The sequence below is a fragment of the Myotis brandtii genome, unplaced genomic scaffold (assembly GCF_000412655.1).
Source record: "Myotis brandtii unplaced genomic scaffold, ASM41265v1 scaffold555, whole genome shotgun sequence".
Taxonomy (NCBI): domain Eukaryota; kingdom Metazoa; phylum Chordata; class Mammalia; order Chiroptera; family Vespertilionidae; genus Myotis; species Myotis brandtii.
In genome coordinates, this window is record NW_005370065.1 from 1,619,366 (window position 1) to 1,636,643 (window position 17,278).

Here is a 17,278-nt window from a genome sequence, read left to right on the forward strand (position 1 = left end):
TGGGGATGTGCCCGCAACCAAGGTACATGCCCTTGACCGGAATCGAACCTGGGACCCTTTAGTCCGTAGGCCGATGCTCAATCCACTGAGCCAAACCGGTTAGGGCGTGGATATTTTTATATTTTTTATTGCTATTGGGAATTGGGTCTCTGTATACATTTATTTCTTAACAGAATATTGCTTGTCCATAAGAAATTGCTTCGATGGTCCAGTTCACCATTATGTACAGGTGATGGCAACATCCCCTTGAGAAATCTAGGAGAATCTATGTGCATCCGCTACATCTCAGCTTCTTTCTATTTCCCCTCTCTTTTAGATGTTTTTATTTTCCAGCTTTCTTGAGGCATAACTGATGAATGAAAATTGTATGTAATTAAGGTACACAACTTGATGTTTTGATATACATGTACCGTTACATCTGACAGCTCAGCAAGGTGGCTTGGCTTAAAAATAAATATGCTAAATGGATAGCTTCTTACACACAGTGGCAAACAATGCGATTGCTGATGTCTGCTTGAATGCACACATGCACTGGAGTTCCTCTAGGACACACATCTAGAACAGAGAAGCTGGTTGCAACAAAGGCACATCTTCAACTTTGGCAGATAGTGCCAGATTGCTTTCCGAAGAGTAATACCAATTTTATCTCACTAATAATGTATGACAGTTTTCACTGCTTTATATCCTCGCCAACACTTAGTATTTTCTGGCATTCTAATTTTTTCCAATTTGATGGGTGTGAAATGGTACCTTGCTTTAATTTGTATGTCCCTGGTTATCACTGAGGTTGAGCATCTTTTCATAAGTGTATTAATTCTACTTTCCTCTTCTGTGAGCTGCCTGCTCATACCTTTTGTTCACCCGTGAACAGGAAACCTCCCTGCATTTATTTTAATGTCCTCCAAAATAAGGTTTTATTTTCTCAGTAAAGATTATGCACATTTTTGTTAAGCTTATTCTTTATACCATATAGTTTTGTTTCTATCATGAATGAGATCATATCCTCCCCGCCCCGTCGATTATGTTTTAATTGGTTGTAGAAACACCAGCAATTTGCTGAATTCTCTTATTGGTTCTGATAGTTTATCAGTTGATTCTTTTGTATTTTTGGAATAAGAGACATTTTATATATTCCTTTCTAAATTTTATAGCTTCTTTGTTCTTTCTATCTTCTTTTGGGGGGTGGTGGTAAATTATAGTGGCTTGGAGAGGCAGTATAATGTTGAATACAATTGGAGATAGAAGTACTGGTCTTAGACCTGCCTTTACTGGATATCTTTAGGAAGTGTTGTCATTAAGAATAATGTTTGCTGTAGGTGTTGGTAGAAACTTTTTAGAAGATTAAGAAAGTTCTGCCTTTAGTTGTATGAGATATTTTTAAAAATCATGGATGATATATAATTTCATTACATGATGTTTTGGGGGGGGCATTGATTGGCAGGATCATGTATTTTTCTCTTCTGTTTATAGGATATTAGGTTGAACCACATGCATAAAATTGCCAATATTCAATTAGTTTTGACCAACAAAAACGGCAATTTCATAGTGTGTGCCGAATAAATAACAGTATGAGCTTTTCTAATGACACATATCCTCACATTCCTGGAATCAATTCCACTTAGTTTTAATACCCAGCTAGATGCAATATATTGTATGTAGAATTTTTAGACCTATGATCGTAGGTGAGACTGGCCTAGTAGCTTCTGTTCTTATGCTGCCCTTACTCAGTTTGATGTCAATGTTTCTACTTGTTCCTCATTTAAATAAAATGAATTAGGAGATGGATCCTAATGTTTTTCTTTTCCGAGACAGTTTGATTATTTCAACAATTAATTGTTCCTTGAAGTTGTTAGTTGCAAAATAGTCTAGGCCAGTGGTTCTCAACCTTCCTAATGCCGTGACCCTTTAATACAGTTCCTCATGTTGTGGTGACCCCCAATTTCATTGTTACAAATTGAACATATTAAAGCATAGTGATTAATCACAAAAACAATATGTAATTATATATGTGTTTTCCGATGGTCTTAGGCGACCCCTGTGAAAGGGTCGTTCAACCCCCAAAGGGGTTGCGACCCACAGGTTGAGAACCGCTGGTCTAGGCCCAGGGCCCTTGAAGGAGAATATGGGGGAATCATAATTTATTGGTTTATTCAAATTTTTTCTTGATGTTAATACTTTTATATATAAAAATTCCATTTCATCTAAGCTTTCAGATATGTGGCTTATAGTTGTTCCTAAATATCTTTTTACTATTTTCATAATTTCTATGACTATGTTCTTTTTTCCATCATTAATACTATATATTTGTGACTTCTTCATTCCTTGATCAGTCCTGCCAGGTTTGTCTATTTTACTAAAGTTTTCAAAGAAATAGTTGGTTTTGTTGATAATTGCTATTTTTTGTTTTTTAGTCATTTAGCCTTTATCTTTAAAAGTATCTTTCTTGCCTGGCCAGTGTTGCTCAGTGGTTAAGCGTCAACCAATGAACCAGGAGGTCATGGTTCGATTCCCCGTTGGGGCATATGCCTGGGTTACAGGCTTGACCCCCAGTAGGGGGCATGCAGGAGTCAGCCCATCAATGATTCTCTCTCATCACTGATGTTTCTATCTCTCCCTCTTCCTTCCTCTATGAAGTCAATAAAAATATATTTTAAAAAAAGTCTTTTTCTCCTACTTTCTTTGGATTTATTCTGTTACATTATTCAAACTATCTAAATCCTTATATGCCAGAGAGTAACAGAGGTATATTAAAATCTTCCATGGTGGCTGTAACTTTATTAAAATTTTTTACATTTCTGCAGTTTTTATTTAATTTATTCATGCTATATTATTTGGCACATAAAGTTTTACTGTGGATTGATTGTACATTTTATTAATATAAACGCATCTTCTTTTTCATTTCCTTATGCGATGTGGAAGAGTCTCTCTAATTTATCTTATAATAAACTAATTTCATTTTTCTGTGGTTTACCCTCTTCTGTTCATTGCCTCCATTCCATTTTTTAATTGGGTGATCATGTTTTTCATCTCTATTCAATCTTTCCTCATCTCAGATTGCTCTGCTTTCATTATTGCCTATTTTTGTGTCATAAATATAATATTCTCTCAAATCTTGTTAGGAATACAAATTAGGAGCTTTTAAAGTTTTTGTTTCCCTTTGTTGTTTAGAGAGGGGCAATTAGCTCTGACTGTTCAGATGGGTCCCTTCCTCTGACCTACTGAATATTTACACATCCACACATCCAGTTGATTTTCTGTTGGCACATTACAGAGGGAGAGTAAACATGGGGGAGGGAAACATCCAGTAGTCTGTGGGGGTGAGAAGAGTTAAGCTGGAAGAGGCCATAGTAGGAGCTCTGCCTGCTCCTGGTGCTACAGTGTGTGTGTGTGTGTGTGTGTGTGTGTGTGTGTGTGTGAGAGAGAGAGAGAGAGCGAGCGAGCTGACATTCCTGTTTTTATGTCCCTGCACTCACTTCAGGGGAGCCTGTAGAAGATTCACCTGCTTCATGGGCACATGCATAGAACTGTCATTACATACTATTGCATTTAAAGGTCTGTCCTGTCTTGCCGATATTAGGGGCCAGAATACAAGAAATCCGATGGTCCTGGGAGACAGCTAGAGTATGTGTGTGGGTGAGGTTTAAGACGTATTAAAATGAGTTAAAAAATGTACTGGCCTAGGATGAAAATGAAGACTCTGTGTGAGATTTCCCTAATAACCGACTTTAATTAAGGCAGCTCTTTGATAAATCCTCCAGTCAACTCATTGATTATACGCATACACACATACCACACATTACTGGAGATACACTCTTAAGCAACACACACACACACAAATACAAGTCATATGTATGCTCAATGTCTGAACAATTTCCTCTCTATAACCCCCTCTATCATCCAGTCCTATCATTGCTTTCTCTTACATGTATCTTAAACCTACCTTCTTTACCCCCACTGCCACACATAGGCCATCATCATGATGCACTGAAATAGTCTACGAGTGAACCAAACAAGTGCTCAAAGCATACATAAGCACGTGCACACACACACACACACACACACACACACATCAAACAAGTGCTCAAAGCATACATAAGCACGTGCATGCACACACGCACACACACACACACACACATAATACACTGAGACAAGTATGCACAGACACAGATCCCTCAAACCCAATGAATTCTTAGACACAGATTCACACACGTGAAAACATATCTATACATATATTTATATCCACAAACATATCTACACTAGTGCACACACACATGCACACAGCTCTTCTTTACCCAGGTTGATGGTCAGAGTTCACAATGGAAAACATGATCCATTGGCCATTTTAAATGAATATATTATTCTTTTCTTCTTATTATGTGGTCAACCCATAATCAATCACATATGTATTTGAGAGCAGTCAGCTCCTAAGCCACATTCTGGGATACTCACATACCCCTTCTCTCTTTTAGGTTCTCACTTTCTCCCAGGTGGTGAGGATAATATCTTGGGACTCAGGAGGGCAGAAGAAAAGTTTGGGTCATTCACACAGAGATAAGTGAGTGAGTGCTGACCACACTTTTGCATACTATAACATACATGCGCTAAACAATCTACCAGCGTTACCTTGAGGACATCGCCTTCAGAGAGTTCAAATGCCCTGGCTTTAAGCTGAATCCCCTTCCCCGGCTGGGTCTGGATGGAGTAGATGCATTCATGGTTGTTATTGTAGTTCGCAGGAAAGTTGGGGGACAGCAAAGTGCCCTGAGTGCCCGTGACTGAATTCCCACACTCAGCTGGAAAGAGAATCACAACAATCACAGATTAACTCCCATCAGCTACATCCGGAAAACAGCTCACAGCGCTGGAGAACCTTACAACGTTGACAAGCTGTTTGCCTCTCTACCTGCCAAAATGCCTATTTATCTGTCCATTTGTCTGCTTATCAAAGCTTTTTTTTTTAACACCTGCCCTCCTACAATTCTGCCTGGTTTCTTTATCTCTCTCATTCTGTTTGTCTGTCTCTCTTCTGCAGAAACAGAAACGAACCCATCAGATACCATTTACTTTCACAGCGCTATGAAGCAGCCATTCCCCACACCTGTTCACATGGTATCATAGCAACAGAAATGACCGAGGAGGATGTCAGGGGAGGATGGCGGCAGCCAAGTGAGGAGACACGAAGCCTTTCTGTATTGGAGGATAGAAACTGAGACGTTTGTCTCTCTTCTGCAGAAACAGAAACGAACCCATCAGATACCATTTACTTTCACAGCGCTATGAAGCAGCCATTCCCCACACCTGTTCACATGGTATCATAGCAACAGAAATGACCGAGGAGGATGTCAGGGGAGGATGGCGGCAGCCAAGTGAGGAGACACGAAGCCTTTCTGTATTGGAGGATAGAAACTGAGAGAGGACAAGATCGAATAATAATTGCTAGCATCTCAGAGCTTCACAAGGATCATTTCAGTCATTAGTCACAACAAGCAACCCCATAAGGTAGTCCCAGTTTTAAAGATAAAGAACCTTATGCTTTACAATTTAGATCAAGTCTCCCAATTTATGAGGAGGAGGGGGCTGAGAACTCAATCCCTGTTGGTCCTGGAACTTAGGGGCCCTGAAGCTCAGGGGAAATTTTTCCCACGGACCCACTGGAACCCTGTTCTTTCAATGGGCTAATGAATTCACACCCTCTTCTCAAATATTTTTCTTCTCTTCAAGAATCAGTTATTACTTCTGCATTGTCCCCATAACTTTGTTTGTAGCAGTTATCATATTTTACTTGACTTATTCCTATCTCCTCCACTGCACTGAGGATCTTTTAGGGCTTGGTCATAGCTCTATATCCCAATGCCTGTTCAGTGCCTGGGTAGGGCGGCCATGAGCAGACAAGAGGGAAAGGGGAAGTACCTCAGTGGCACGGCATGCTTTGAAGAACCCTGCAGTTGGCTTCCCAAGGTCTTTAATAACTGTGACGCCTCTCCCTGTTACTCCCCCTATCACAGCATCTAGAATACTGCACCCTGGTTGCTTGTTACTGGCCTGGATCCCCCACCCAAACTATGATTACTTGAGAGCTAGGGTCATGCTTAATGAATCTATGAATTGTTAAGGCTTAGCCCAGATCATCTATAAAATAAATACTTGCCAAATGAACAAATGAATTAATACAGAGTACACTGACCTCAGGAGATGTACAATCCTAAAAATAATTAGGTTCAGAGGGATGTTAAAACACAAGTCTAGGTGGCAGGTCCATTTTTTTTGTCTGGACATAGAAGTAATTTGGAGAATTTATTGAATCTTTGAAACTGATGTAACAAGTCGGCTTCCTCTGAATCGTCCCCCAGTGTCCATCTTCTAGGCATAGTCCTTGGCAGAAAGCACCCTGAAGTCATCCAATGGGCCATCGCTTTGACCATATATTCACCCCTAATGACCCTAAGCCTGGAGTACTAGGCCAGGGCAATGTAAGCAAAGCATGTGATGTACATTCAGGCTTGGTTATACCCTGTGTGTTCTCTGGTTCCCAAGGCTGCTTCTTAGACCTTTGAAGATAGTGACCATGTTCCACTACCAAGTCCCAACTTTCTCAGTGGGTTCTTTCCAGTTCAGGACTGGCTTTAGTTTCCTAAGACTTTAGGTTAGTCATTACTATGGACTGTATGCTTGTGTTTCATCCCATATTCATATGCTGGAGTCCCAATCCCCAATGTGCGACCTTTGAGAGGTAATTTGGTTTAGATGAGGTCCTGGTGATGAGATCAGTGTGCTCATAAGCAGAGGGAGAGTTCAGAGCCCTCGGTGCCATGTGAGGACACAGCAAGAAAGCTGCCATCTGCAAACCCCAAAGAGGGCCATCACCAGAGTGGATCTGCCGGCACTTTGACCTTGGACTTCCCAGCCTCCAGAACTGTGAGAAATAAATGTTTGTTTTGTAAGCCACCTAATCCATGGTATTTTCTTAGAATACCCCAAACTGCCCGAGATAGCCATGATCTGGCTTTCCGGTACCTAACCTCGGCCTGTTTGCAAATGGACCAAAGGTGCGTGATGAATGTGTGAGCTAGGCATAAAGCTAGACAGACAGAGGTGGGCAGGTACCCTGGGGGCTGCTGACCCTTTAGGTAGAAATGTTTCTAGAGTATGTAAATTTTCTGGGTGCATCAGATGAGGGGGGAGGTTTGGGAGGGAGTGATGAGGGCTATGTACAGTCAGACATTTATCACTCAGTCACATCACATGGGAGGCTCTCCAAAACAGCTCTCCATCCTCTCTGGGGACACACCCCAGTTCCCTCCATCGAGGGAGGGGCAAGTGCTTCAGTGAGGTTGGCATGGAGTTTGGAGGCAGAGAGATAACTTATATCTACTCTCTAAACTTCAACCTCTTCATCTGCCTTCGTCTGTACAATAACACCATCCTCATAAGACTACAGAAAATAAATGCATGAGATTTGATGACAAAATAGGTGACCATATGGGGAGTGGTTAGCACATAGTAGGCCCTTTAACAAGTACTATTCCTCCTTTCTTTCCTCATCGATCCCAAGTGAATCTACGCAGCTTACCTGCTTCCATCTGGAGGCCTAACTGCCTGTGCTCTGGGACTACCAGAAACCCCGAGAAATTTCTTGGGAAGCATGTGTTAGCTGCCTGATATTCATAGCACCCGCACTGTTTCTGACACCTCTTGCCTTCCACCTAGTTCCTAAAAATTGGCTTCCCTTAAACATGGGCTTTGGCATATTACTGGATCCCCTTCCTGTCCCTGGTTTTCAGCAAAACAGCTGTAGGCCCATCTCTGCCAGCATGACCCTCTCTTCCTCCCCACATGCCCAACACCTTTATAAGGAGGGAATCAGGGTTGAGAGCTGTGGATGGGGCCAATCACCAGGTCCTCACCCCCTTGCACTTGCCCTGGGTACCAGGGAAGGAATGCGAGGATAGAGTGATGTGCTTCTGGGAGTTTCCAAAGTTAACGGAGGAGGTGAGCGAACAGATGCACTAAAAAGCCAAACACGAGCGTAAGTGGAAACAAATAAATGTTCCAGAGAAACAAGCAGTCACATGCCCAGGAGAATGCTGCTGCTGGTTCAGGCATCTGTGATTCCCATCAGCAGAGGTCTCACCAAGGGCAGGGGCTGTGTCTTATCCATCAGTCCGGGGCTCCCGAGCTAGAGGGTTAGGTCTTCTCAATCACACGGGAGCTCCCAAGGACAGGGCCAGGCTCTGTGTGGCAGACAGGGTCCTCCGGGGTCAGGACTGTCTGTTCCACATCAAGTTCAGGGGTCCCTGAGGTCAGGGGCTGTGTCACCCCATCACACCATGAATTAGAGCCCAGAGCTTTCATCTCCTTCTAGGCTGGGAATGTTCCTGGAACACTGTGTGGCCAAGTCGTTCCATTTACACCCACAGGGCACGTGGCAGCTGGGAGCCTCCCTGGTGGGCATTCCCATGAGACCTGCAGCCTGCGGTTCTGCGGCAGGGCTGGTGGTTCTTAGAGGGGATTATAATTGCTGTGTTATTAATAACATGTGCATCAGAAGAAAAATGTAACAATGAAAACACTGTGAGGTGTCACGAATAAACAGTAATTAGAATAATAAGGTAAAGAATGAGTTTATGCAATGAGATCAAGGGCAAAGCTGAGGGAGTGTGCACTTGTTGTCCTGTATAATCCCACTCAAGAACCCCCCCGCCCCTCAGAGCCACTTAGCTGAGGATATTTTCCCAGAGAAGAAAAGAGCTGCTAACAGCTAGATACAAACTGAACCTGCACAGGGCAGAGACGTGTGTGTCTGAATGTGTGCCCAAGTCGGGGTGGCTGAATGCTCAGAGGGACGGTTCCAGGAGAAAGGATAAACTTTGGGATTAATTGGTCAGAAATGGAATTCTGCATCTATTTGTATCACTGTTTCCTTTCTGAGATTGTAAAAGGTGATTGGATATTGGTTACCAGTAAATAATATGAAAAGGTTATTGGTAAAATTATGATAATTATAGGCACCCTGCGGTTTATGTAAATGATGTCACCGAATGGGGAATAGAGCCTGAGTTGGATATTGTTATCTCCAGTGGGGGCTGAGGCTTGGTGGCCTCTCCAAGGTCTAACAGCTGTGAGTGGCAGAGCAGAGACTTGACCTTGAGCCTGGAGCCTGTGCAGCTCGAGCCCAGCCCGCCTTGCAGCCTTTCTGCAGCTGTCCCCTGCAGGGCCCTGGCTCCATGGAGTTCTGTCCAGCAAGGCTGACCTCCAGGCCCTCATGACGCCGCTGCGTTTCTGTTAGCGTAGTGTTGCTTTTATCTGTTTGTCGAACTGCAGTTTTATGTACTATTTCACTCTGAGCGTGAGCTCCATGGCTACCAGCCAGCATGGTAAGTACTCCACTAATCCGGCTTGTGTTCCTTGCAGCCACATGTGGCAAGTATTAAGCAAGCAGAGCCGTCAACCTTACAATGAGGGCCAGCCAGCAACTGTCCCTGCTTCCTGCGGTCACCCTATTTCTCCCCACCCTCTGGGCCCAGAGCTCTGGCAGGGAGGCCAGCAGGGCCTTGGATCAGACTCCTGGTTCCAACTCTCTAACCCAGCGGTTCTCAACCTGTGGGTTGCGACCCCTTTGGCGGTCGAACGACCCTTTCAAGGGGTCGCCTAAGACCATCCTGCATATCAGATATTTACATTACGATTCATAACAGTAGCAACATTACAGTTATGAAGTAGCAACGAAAATAATTTTATGGTTGGGTCACAACATGAGGAACTGTATTTAAAGGGCCAGAAGGTTGAGAACCACTGCTCTAACCTCATCATCTACCGTTCTCCCTGATGCTTGCTCCAGACGGGCCTCTGCGCTGCTCCTCAAGGCTCAGGGCCTTGACCTCTACTCTGTCTTCTCCCAGATATGAGTGATTAGTTTCTTGAATCTCCTCTGAGCTTCTAAAATGTCAGCTCATCAGGGAGGCCTCTGCTGACCACTCTTTTTAAAAGAACCACCTCCGGCACTTCCTGAGCTGACTTAATTTATCTCAATGCTGCCTGACGTACTACATAACTATGGGTTTACAGCTGATCTCACTCCCATCACACCAGTACAGGCGCCCTCTACCCCAACAGCGTGGGCCTCTCCATGGGCAAAGGTCCTACCTCCTTCCTACAGGCCCACCCCCGCACCAGTGTTCTACCCCGATTTCTCTGCAAGAGGCATCCGGAGCCATGGGGATGTGTTAGGAGTGGGAGGGACAGTATGGAAGTCAATTTCATTTGAGTGCCTACTATGGATCCACTTTACACAGGTCAGGTCAGGCTTTGGAACAGCCCAGGAAGCAGGAATAGGAGGCTGGAGCAGAAGGAGGTTAGGCCACCCAAGGCCCCACTGCAGATAACTGGCTAAGGCAGTCCTCAAACCCAGGCCTGTTGGCCTCTTGGCCCGTGTGTGTTCCACCACCTCACACCGATTGACTAAAGCTTGGCCCACCCCATTAGTGAAGCAAAATGAAAGCACGTGACCACCTACCAACACACCTTGGCAGAGGCGAACTCCACAGGCGCCGTCTGCCCCCCAGGCACGTGATGCGGGCCGTGCCCTCCAGACGGTACCCGGGGAAGCAGGAGAAGGTCAAGGTGTCGCCTACACCAAACTGCAAGCCCTTCCGGATGCTGTAGGCGGGGACTTCAGGCTCCTCGCAGGGCTCCAGGTCGTATTCTGGAAGGGCAGCAGGAGAGCGGGGTCAGAGACAGAAGACGGGGTCACAGTGGAAAACACCAGGGAGAGACGATCCAGAGAGAAAGACAGATGGAGGCACAGATGAAAGACAGAGCACACACACAGCGATCCACAAAGGCGAAGGGTAAAGGGGAGAGAGCCTGAGAGAAACAGAGGCTGACAGACCAGTGGTGAGGCAGGGGTGGGACACACGGGCTGTGCCTTGGGTGGTCTGGATGCCTCACTGCCATGAATGGGGGGGAGAGGGGTACAGCGCTCTGGAACCTGCTTCCCAGGAGATTTCTGTGGTTCCTTGTGACTTGACCCCTCCCTCCTCTCCCCCTTCATCTCCATATTAACCCTGAGCTGCAGGGTGTGCAGACTGTCCCGCCTCTTTCTCCCAAGGCACTCATCCAGTTCAATCCAATCAGCCTGGTTCAGAAGGGTCAGAATGTATGACCCAGTCGAGGGAAAGCTCCACTTGGAAAAAGAATCCAAATGCTCCGCTCAAAGCCGCCTCCGTGATGCTGGCACTGGAGGCAGATGGCAAGCGCGATGGAGTGGCATTTATGGGCCCAGGACCTGCCTCGTACCTCTAGTGACAGCATAGATGTGAGCACCCCCTGTCCCCGAGGGCATCTCTCTGTGTGGTGGGGAGGAGGGTCCGTCTCAGACAGATGAGGCACAGTGGCTGGCCAGGTCTCATCGGAGGCCAGCCCAGGCACCTGGCAGGTGGCTTCTGCTCGGGGGATAGAAGGGGGCTGAGCTGGGCCAGGCCCACTTCCTAGAGGCCAGATGTCTCTTGCCCAACCTGGCAGAGTCCATCTGATATCTCGGTTCCTGGCTGGGAAGGGGGGACCCTGGGGAGCAATGGGATAAGGGCAGCAAAGGGGACTTGGTACTGGAGGAGCAAAGGGTCCTGTTTTCTCCCTGAATGCCACAGTAAAGAGTTTACTTTTCAGGATTCCTAAACACAGAGACAAATATCTATTACTTCTAGGTTAGCATTGGTGAAGAAGCCCAAATAAAACGAAAGCACTCTGATATGTTACCTTCCAGCCCCCTTCTTCCTCTCCTCTTTTCTAAATGGCTGGCCTCTTAAATAGAAGTGGAATTGGGAGAAAGAAGTATAGGGCAGGAACGGACTTCTGTGAATTCCTCTAGGCCGGCCAGTTGGGTGGGTAATGCTCAGAGGGAGACCTAGACCCCTACAGAGAAGGAGAGCCCCCAACACCTGCTAACTCCTCCCAAGCCCATTACAGGGCGTTTGTCCAGTGTCTAACCCAGCTATCAGTCACTGCCGCAGGGAGGTCTTTCTCCCGGAGACTGGAGCTTGCAGCACTATCCATCTGCTGGGAGACCAGGGCTGGCAGCAGAGAGCGAGACGGGGTACCCTTCCCCCAAGGGACCTTCACAGGCATTACCTGAGAAGGTGATGTTGAATCCTTCATAGGACATAGAGAAGTCGGAAATGAAGCGGACCTGGGCGGTGAAGTTGCCATAGAGACCAGCGCTGATGGGGGCTGGCAACCGCGAGCCCGTCAGCTGCCGCAGTGGCTGGGTGAAGCTGCCGTTCTCGGTGATGAGGAGGTAGTCATGGCCACTCTCCAGGTGGAAGGTGTGGAAAGTGAAGAACACACCTGCCAAGAGACCAGAAGGGTGACGGTGAGATGGCTGAAGCAGCCCAGCTGCAGGACAGGTCCTCCACAAACATTTTCAATCCGTAAGTGTGGGTGTGCAGAAGTACAAGCCTGCACTGATGAGTCCATGTGGGTGAACCTGAATGAATGAACCGTAATGAACTGGGTCACACCACTGCCCACAGGTCTGGCCACGGAGAAGCACACTGCTTCACAGTTGTCAAAATTTGAAAGGGAGATTTATGGCTAGTTCTATGAGACTGCTTCATCGCCATTCATTCATTCATTCATTCACAAGCATTTGCATATTTGTTGAGTGCTTCCTATGGGCTAGGATCCAGGGCCAGATAGGTACAAGGGGATATACAAGACATTAAACAAATAGCTACAGTAGAATGATGATTGCTATAATGAACACAGGCCAGATGCCACGGGAAGGGGGTGCAGAATGGGAAGCAGTTTGCAGCAGGAAGAGGGGAGTGTAGGACAGCCTCACTAAGGAGTACACATTTGACTTGGGTCTTAAAAGGATGCATAGTGCTTAACCAGGTAAGAAGGGAGAGGGCGTCTCAGGCAGGGGACTGGTGTGTGTGTGAAGGAGCTGTGGGTTCCAGGGCTCAGGGAACCGCACAGTGTGGCTGGACACACTCAGCAGGAACAATCTGGAATAGAGGTTGGGAAGGCAGGCTGGGACGAGGCCGGATATTTTTCTGGGGCAATGAGAAGCCAACCTATCCAGAGTGGATCAGATTTCAGGCTTAGTAAGATGCTGATGGCTGCGAGGAGGACGAAGTGGAGGGAGAAGAGGCAGAGAGAACAGTTAGAATGATGGCAGCCGTGGGCAAGAGGGGCAGAGGGGCTGAGAAAAGGAAATGGACACAAGACCCCAGGGAGGGCGAAAGACAGAAATAGCAGCAAAGGTGCAAAGGAGAAATGAAGGCATGACTGAGAGTGTCTTGACTCAAAGGAAGGTGATGTATTTCGCTACCTGGGGTAGCAGGTGGTGGGAGGGTAATGGATTTAGCTTTGAACACTCGTGTTGTCAACATCTAAGCATTGATAGCTAGTAGGCATCTGGGAGCATAGATTTGGGGTTCAGGATTAAGGTGGGACTACAGCAGTAGATCTGGGAGTCGCCATCCAATAGGCGCTATTTGAAGCCATAGCATGGAGAAGGGGCCGGAGGAGGGCAGAAGCACATCAGAGAAGGGGCAGAACGGAGTCTTGGGCTGGAGTGGCATTAGGGAGACAGGCAGAAGGAGGAGCAGTGAGAGGAAGAGAAAGGGAGCGCTCTACTGAGGGGAAGGGGTGAAGGGCACTAAATGAAAACAATAATATTCATGAACATTTGTGTGTCACCGTCCTACACGCTCTGTTACTCTTCGGTAGGCCCCTATCCATCAGAAGGGGAGATATGAAAACTCATTTAATTCTGCTATGGCATGGGTACGATTATTCTCATCTCCATTTTACATCTGAGGAAACGGAGGCACAGAAAGAGAAAGCCATTTGTCCGAGGTCACAGCTAGCAGGTGGTTGAGCTGGATCTGAACGGAGGTCATCCGGCCGCAGAGGCTGTGCAATAAGCTGCTACACGACGCTGCTTCTCACACCACAGAAAGAGACCCGGTAGCAAGGAGCAGCGGGTGTGAAAAAGGTTACAAAGCAGCAGGCTCTCAACACTCAAAGCAACCCTTGAACTTATCCAGATAAAGCAGTTGTACTGGGTGTACATACGTGTAAGTGCATGTCCACCCACAAGTGTGTGTGCCCGTGGGAGTGTATGTGGCAGATGTGCCAGGGCAGGAACTCGGGTAGACGAGGGGTGGGTGCTGGACCCAATTACTATTCAGAGTCCATGAGCCTGCAGCAGGGGCATCGCCTGGGAGTCTGTTAGGAATGCAGGGCCTCGGCCACAGATCTGAGTCAGAATCTGTATGCTAACAAGACCCGCAGGTGATCTGTAGGCACACAGCCATTTGAGAAATACTTCGCTAGATAATTACTGACACGTTTTTGATAAATGACAGCTGGATCCAAGCTCTTAATGCTACAGTATTCTAGATGTGTTCAGTCTGGCCTCTCTGTTGGTAGAAGCTAGTGAGCCTGGTATATTTGGGATTCTATGGGTAGGGGGTGGAGGAACAGAAGAGGTGGTGGGACCAGGGATGCAGCTTGTAAATGGTCTGTGCCCAGGTAACTGAGATGCATCCTTCTATTTGTTCAAACAGATCCTAAGCACATACTAAGTGCCAGGCCTGCGGGGAACACCGAGAAAAATCTGCCAGTTTAGTGGAGGAGACAGACCATCGATAGGGAGAATCCAGAGTGGGAGCCCAGGAAGAGTGAGCAAAGGTGTCTGGAGGCTGGGAAGGCTTCCCAGGGATTGCGGTCCTTGACATGACGAGTGTGAGCACGCTTGGAGACACATGGGTATGTGAGTTCGCATGGATCCTATCCTCCTGACACACAAACGTGTGCAAATGGAAAACGGTTCTTGGTCTACAGAGCTTGGGGCAGGCTCTGTGGAATGTAGGCCCTTCCCCTCGTAGCTGGAACGCAGGGCTGGTGGAGAGGGGCCAGACGCAGTAAGAGGGGCAGCGGAGTTGATGAAGCGCTTCGCCTTGCACTCTCTTCTTCTGCATGCAAACACAGCCCTCCACAGGAGGGAACGCTTGGCAGGGATTCTAAGGATGAGTAAACAACTGAGATGAAACCCCTGGGCTTCCCAGCTGTGCTGATTGCTTGGGGCTCTTCTGGCCACTGTGAGAAAATGAAGCCTTTGTCACAGAAAGCGAGGCCCCAGGTTGGCACTTGAATCCAGAGTTGGTGTGACAGATACACATAAACGAATACTTCACTGGAGTGAACCACGCAGAGTCATACGAAGGACATGGATCCCAGGCCGGAGCAGAAAGACAGGGCTTCGGAGGGAGACAGACCTGTGTCAGAGCCCACCCACCTGCTGAGGGGCTGGGACACAGCTGCTCAGCACACCCTGAGTTTGAGTTTCCTCAACTACAATATGTGGATGACAGTGTCGCCCTCTCAGGGGACATATAATCCTTGGAGTGAGGAGTGATAGGGACAGCATATGCAAAGCGCCATGCCTGGCACATAGTAGGTGTTCTCTTTGCTCAGCTCATCTAACTCCCAGACCATCTTGTGGATTTTAGGAAATATGTCAATCCTGGGGTCTCAGCAAGGATACCTTCTCCGGGCTCCTGAATTGGCTGTTCCCTTGGGCTGCGTGTGTAGCAAACAAATAATTCTGCATTTCCCAGAGTTCTGAGTTTCTACTGATAGCCTTCTGCCTGTTGGGGAGCAAACAGAGTGAGGAGCCTAATAGGTCTATTTACCCGAAATGCTCTTACAAGCAGCGCCCCCTTGGAGAGGGTCTGGGTTCACTCTAATTCAATTCATATAGATATTTCTTGAGTTTCTTATGAGCCAGGCATAGAGCCGAGCCAGGAAAACTGCAGGAAACAAGGCAGACATGTGTCTGAAAGAACTGAGTCCAGGGGGAGATAGAGGATGAAAATGCAAGTTCTGTGCAGTGGGGCCAAGGGTGGACCTGGGAAGGTGCAGGACCACTGGGGTCCCCAGAGGGGAGCCCAACCCAGACCTGAGGCCGGGAAGAGGGGTTGGGAAGGCTCATTAGAGGAGGTGAATTCAGGAGGATGAAGTGCTGGCCACGCAAGGGGAACAGTGCAGAAGAGAGGACTGAGGGAAGAGGAAGTGTCACAGAGAGAAGAAAATCAACCCGCTGTGTAAAGCTTTAGAGAGCAAAGAAAGCCCGGAAAGTTCTGGGAACTGAAAGCTCAGCGTAGTTAGAACTTAGTGTTTACGGGGCTCAGGATGAGGCTGAGAAAGGTACTCAGGGGCCCTGCTGGCTATTCTACAATTTCATAAAAGTTAGGCAAAGCCTTTAAATGACCCGGTCGTAGGTCACTGACCTCTTGTTGTTTCTGCCTGGAACCCCTTTCATCTGGCCAATTCCCACTCATCCTGGAAGAATGGCCTATGTCTCAGCTCAGGCCTGCTTCCACCTTGGGCTGGCCTCTGGATGCTCCCCACCTCTCTGCTCCATCTCGGCACTGGCCCTGCTAGATCAGAGATCTCTAGGCTTCCTCTCTCTGCCACTGGACCATAACCTTCCCGAAGGCAGGCAACACTCAGTGGCCATGTTTTCCTAGCAACCAGGATGAGTGCAAGTGTCAAATAAGTACTAAAAACCTGTTGAACTCCATTGACTTCCAGGCAAAGACGAAACACATGGCCCAGAATGACAGGGGCCCAGACAGGGAAAATCATGACTGGAGGGGCTGTTCCTCTAGGGATGGAAAGGGCTGCCTTTCTTTCCCTCTTCACGTCACGGAGCAGCTTCCAGCTCAGGCGCGGTGAAACGGCTCTGCAGGATGAGCAAAGACGCTGTCCTGATCCCTCCGCTCAAGAACAATACTGTGGGGACACGGGGACAAATGGCCTCGCCTGACAGCTGCCGGGTTCTGCCCTGCCCAAGGAGCTGCAGGCCATCTAATCCCCACAGGTCGGCCCATTGAAGGCAAAAGTGAAAGCGCTTCAGTTCTTAGATGGGGCTATACGTTGGCTTTTCTTTCAAAATTTCTTTTCTTATATAAGTAGTATACATTACATGTACCAGGTAATATGTGGCTGCACCATATATTTATCATTTCCTTACTGACAGACATTTAAATAGTTTCTAATTTTTCAATTAATAGTATGTTTTAGGAGACATCCTTGCAGCGAAACCTGGATGCACAGTTTATTTTTCTTCTTCAGGTCAATTTCAAGAAGTGGAATTGCTGGGTCCCATGGAATGTGCATTTTTAAAAATATATTTTTATTGATTTCAGAGAGGAAGGGAGAGGGAGAGAGAGATAGAAACATCAATGATGAGAGAGAATCACTGATC

General features: G+C 47.0%; 1 protein-coding gene across 1 annotated transcript in view; it reads right to left on the reverse strand.

The window, feature by feature from the left end:
* The window catches only part of LOC102258474 (CUB and sushi domain-containing protein 2-like), a 223,335-nt gene that overhangs the window by 158,110 nt on the left and 47,947 nt on the right, over positions 1-17,278 (reverse strand). The window contains exons 8-10 of the mRNA XM_014549497.1: positions 12,127-12,342; positions 10,514-10,702; positions 4,624-4,793 (exon numbers count right to left, since the gene is read on the reverse strand). Of these exons, the coding sequence (XP_014404983.1) occupies positions 4,624-4,793; positions 10,514-10,702; positions 12,127-12,342 (575 nt within the window). The remainder of the gene's footprint in view (positions 1-4,623; positions 4,794-10,513; positions 10,703-12,126; positions 12,343-17,278) is intronic.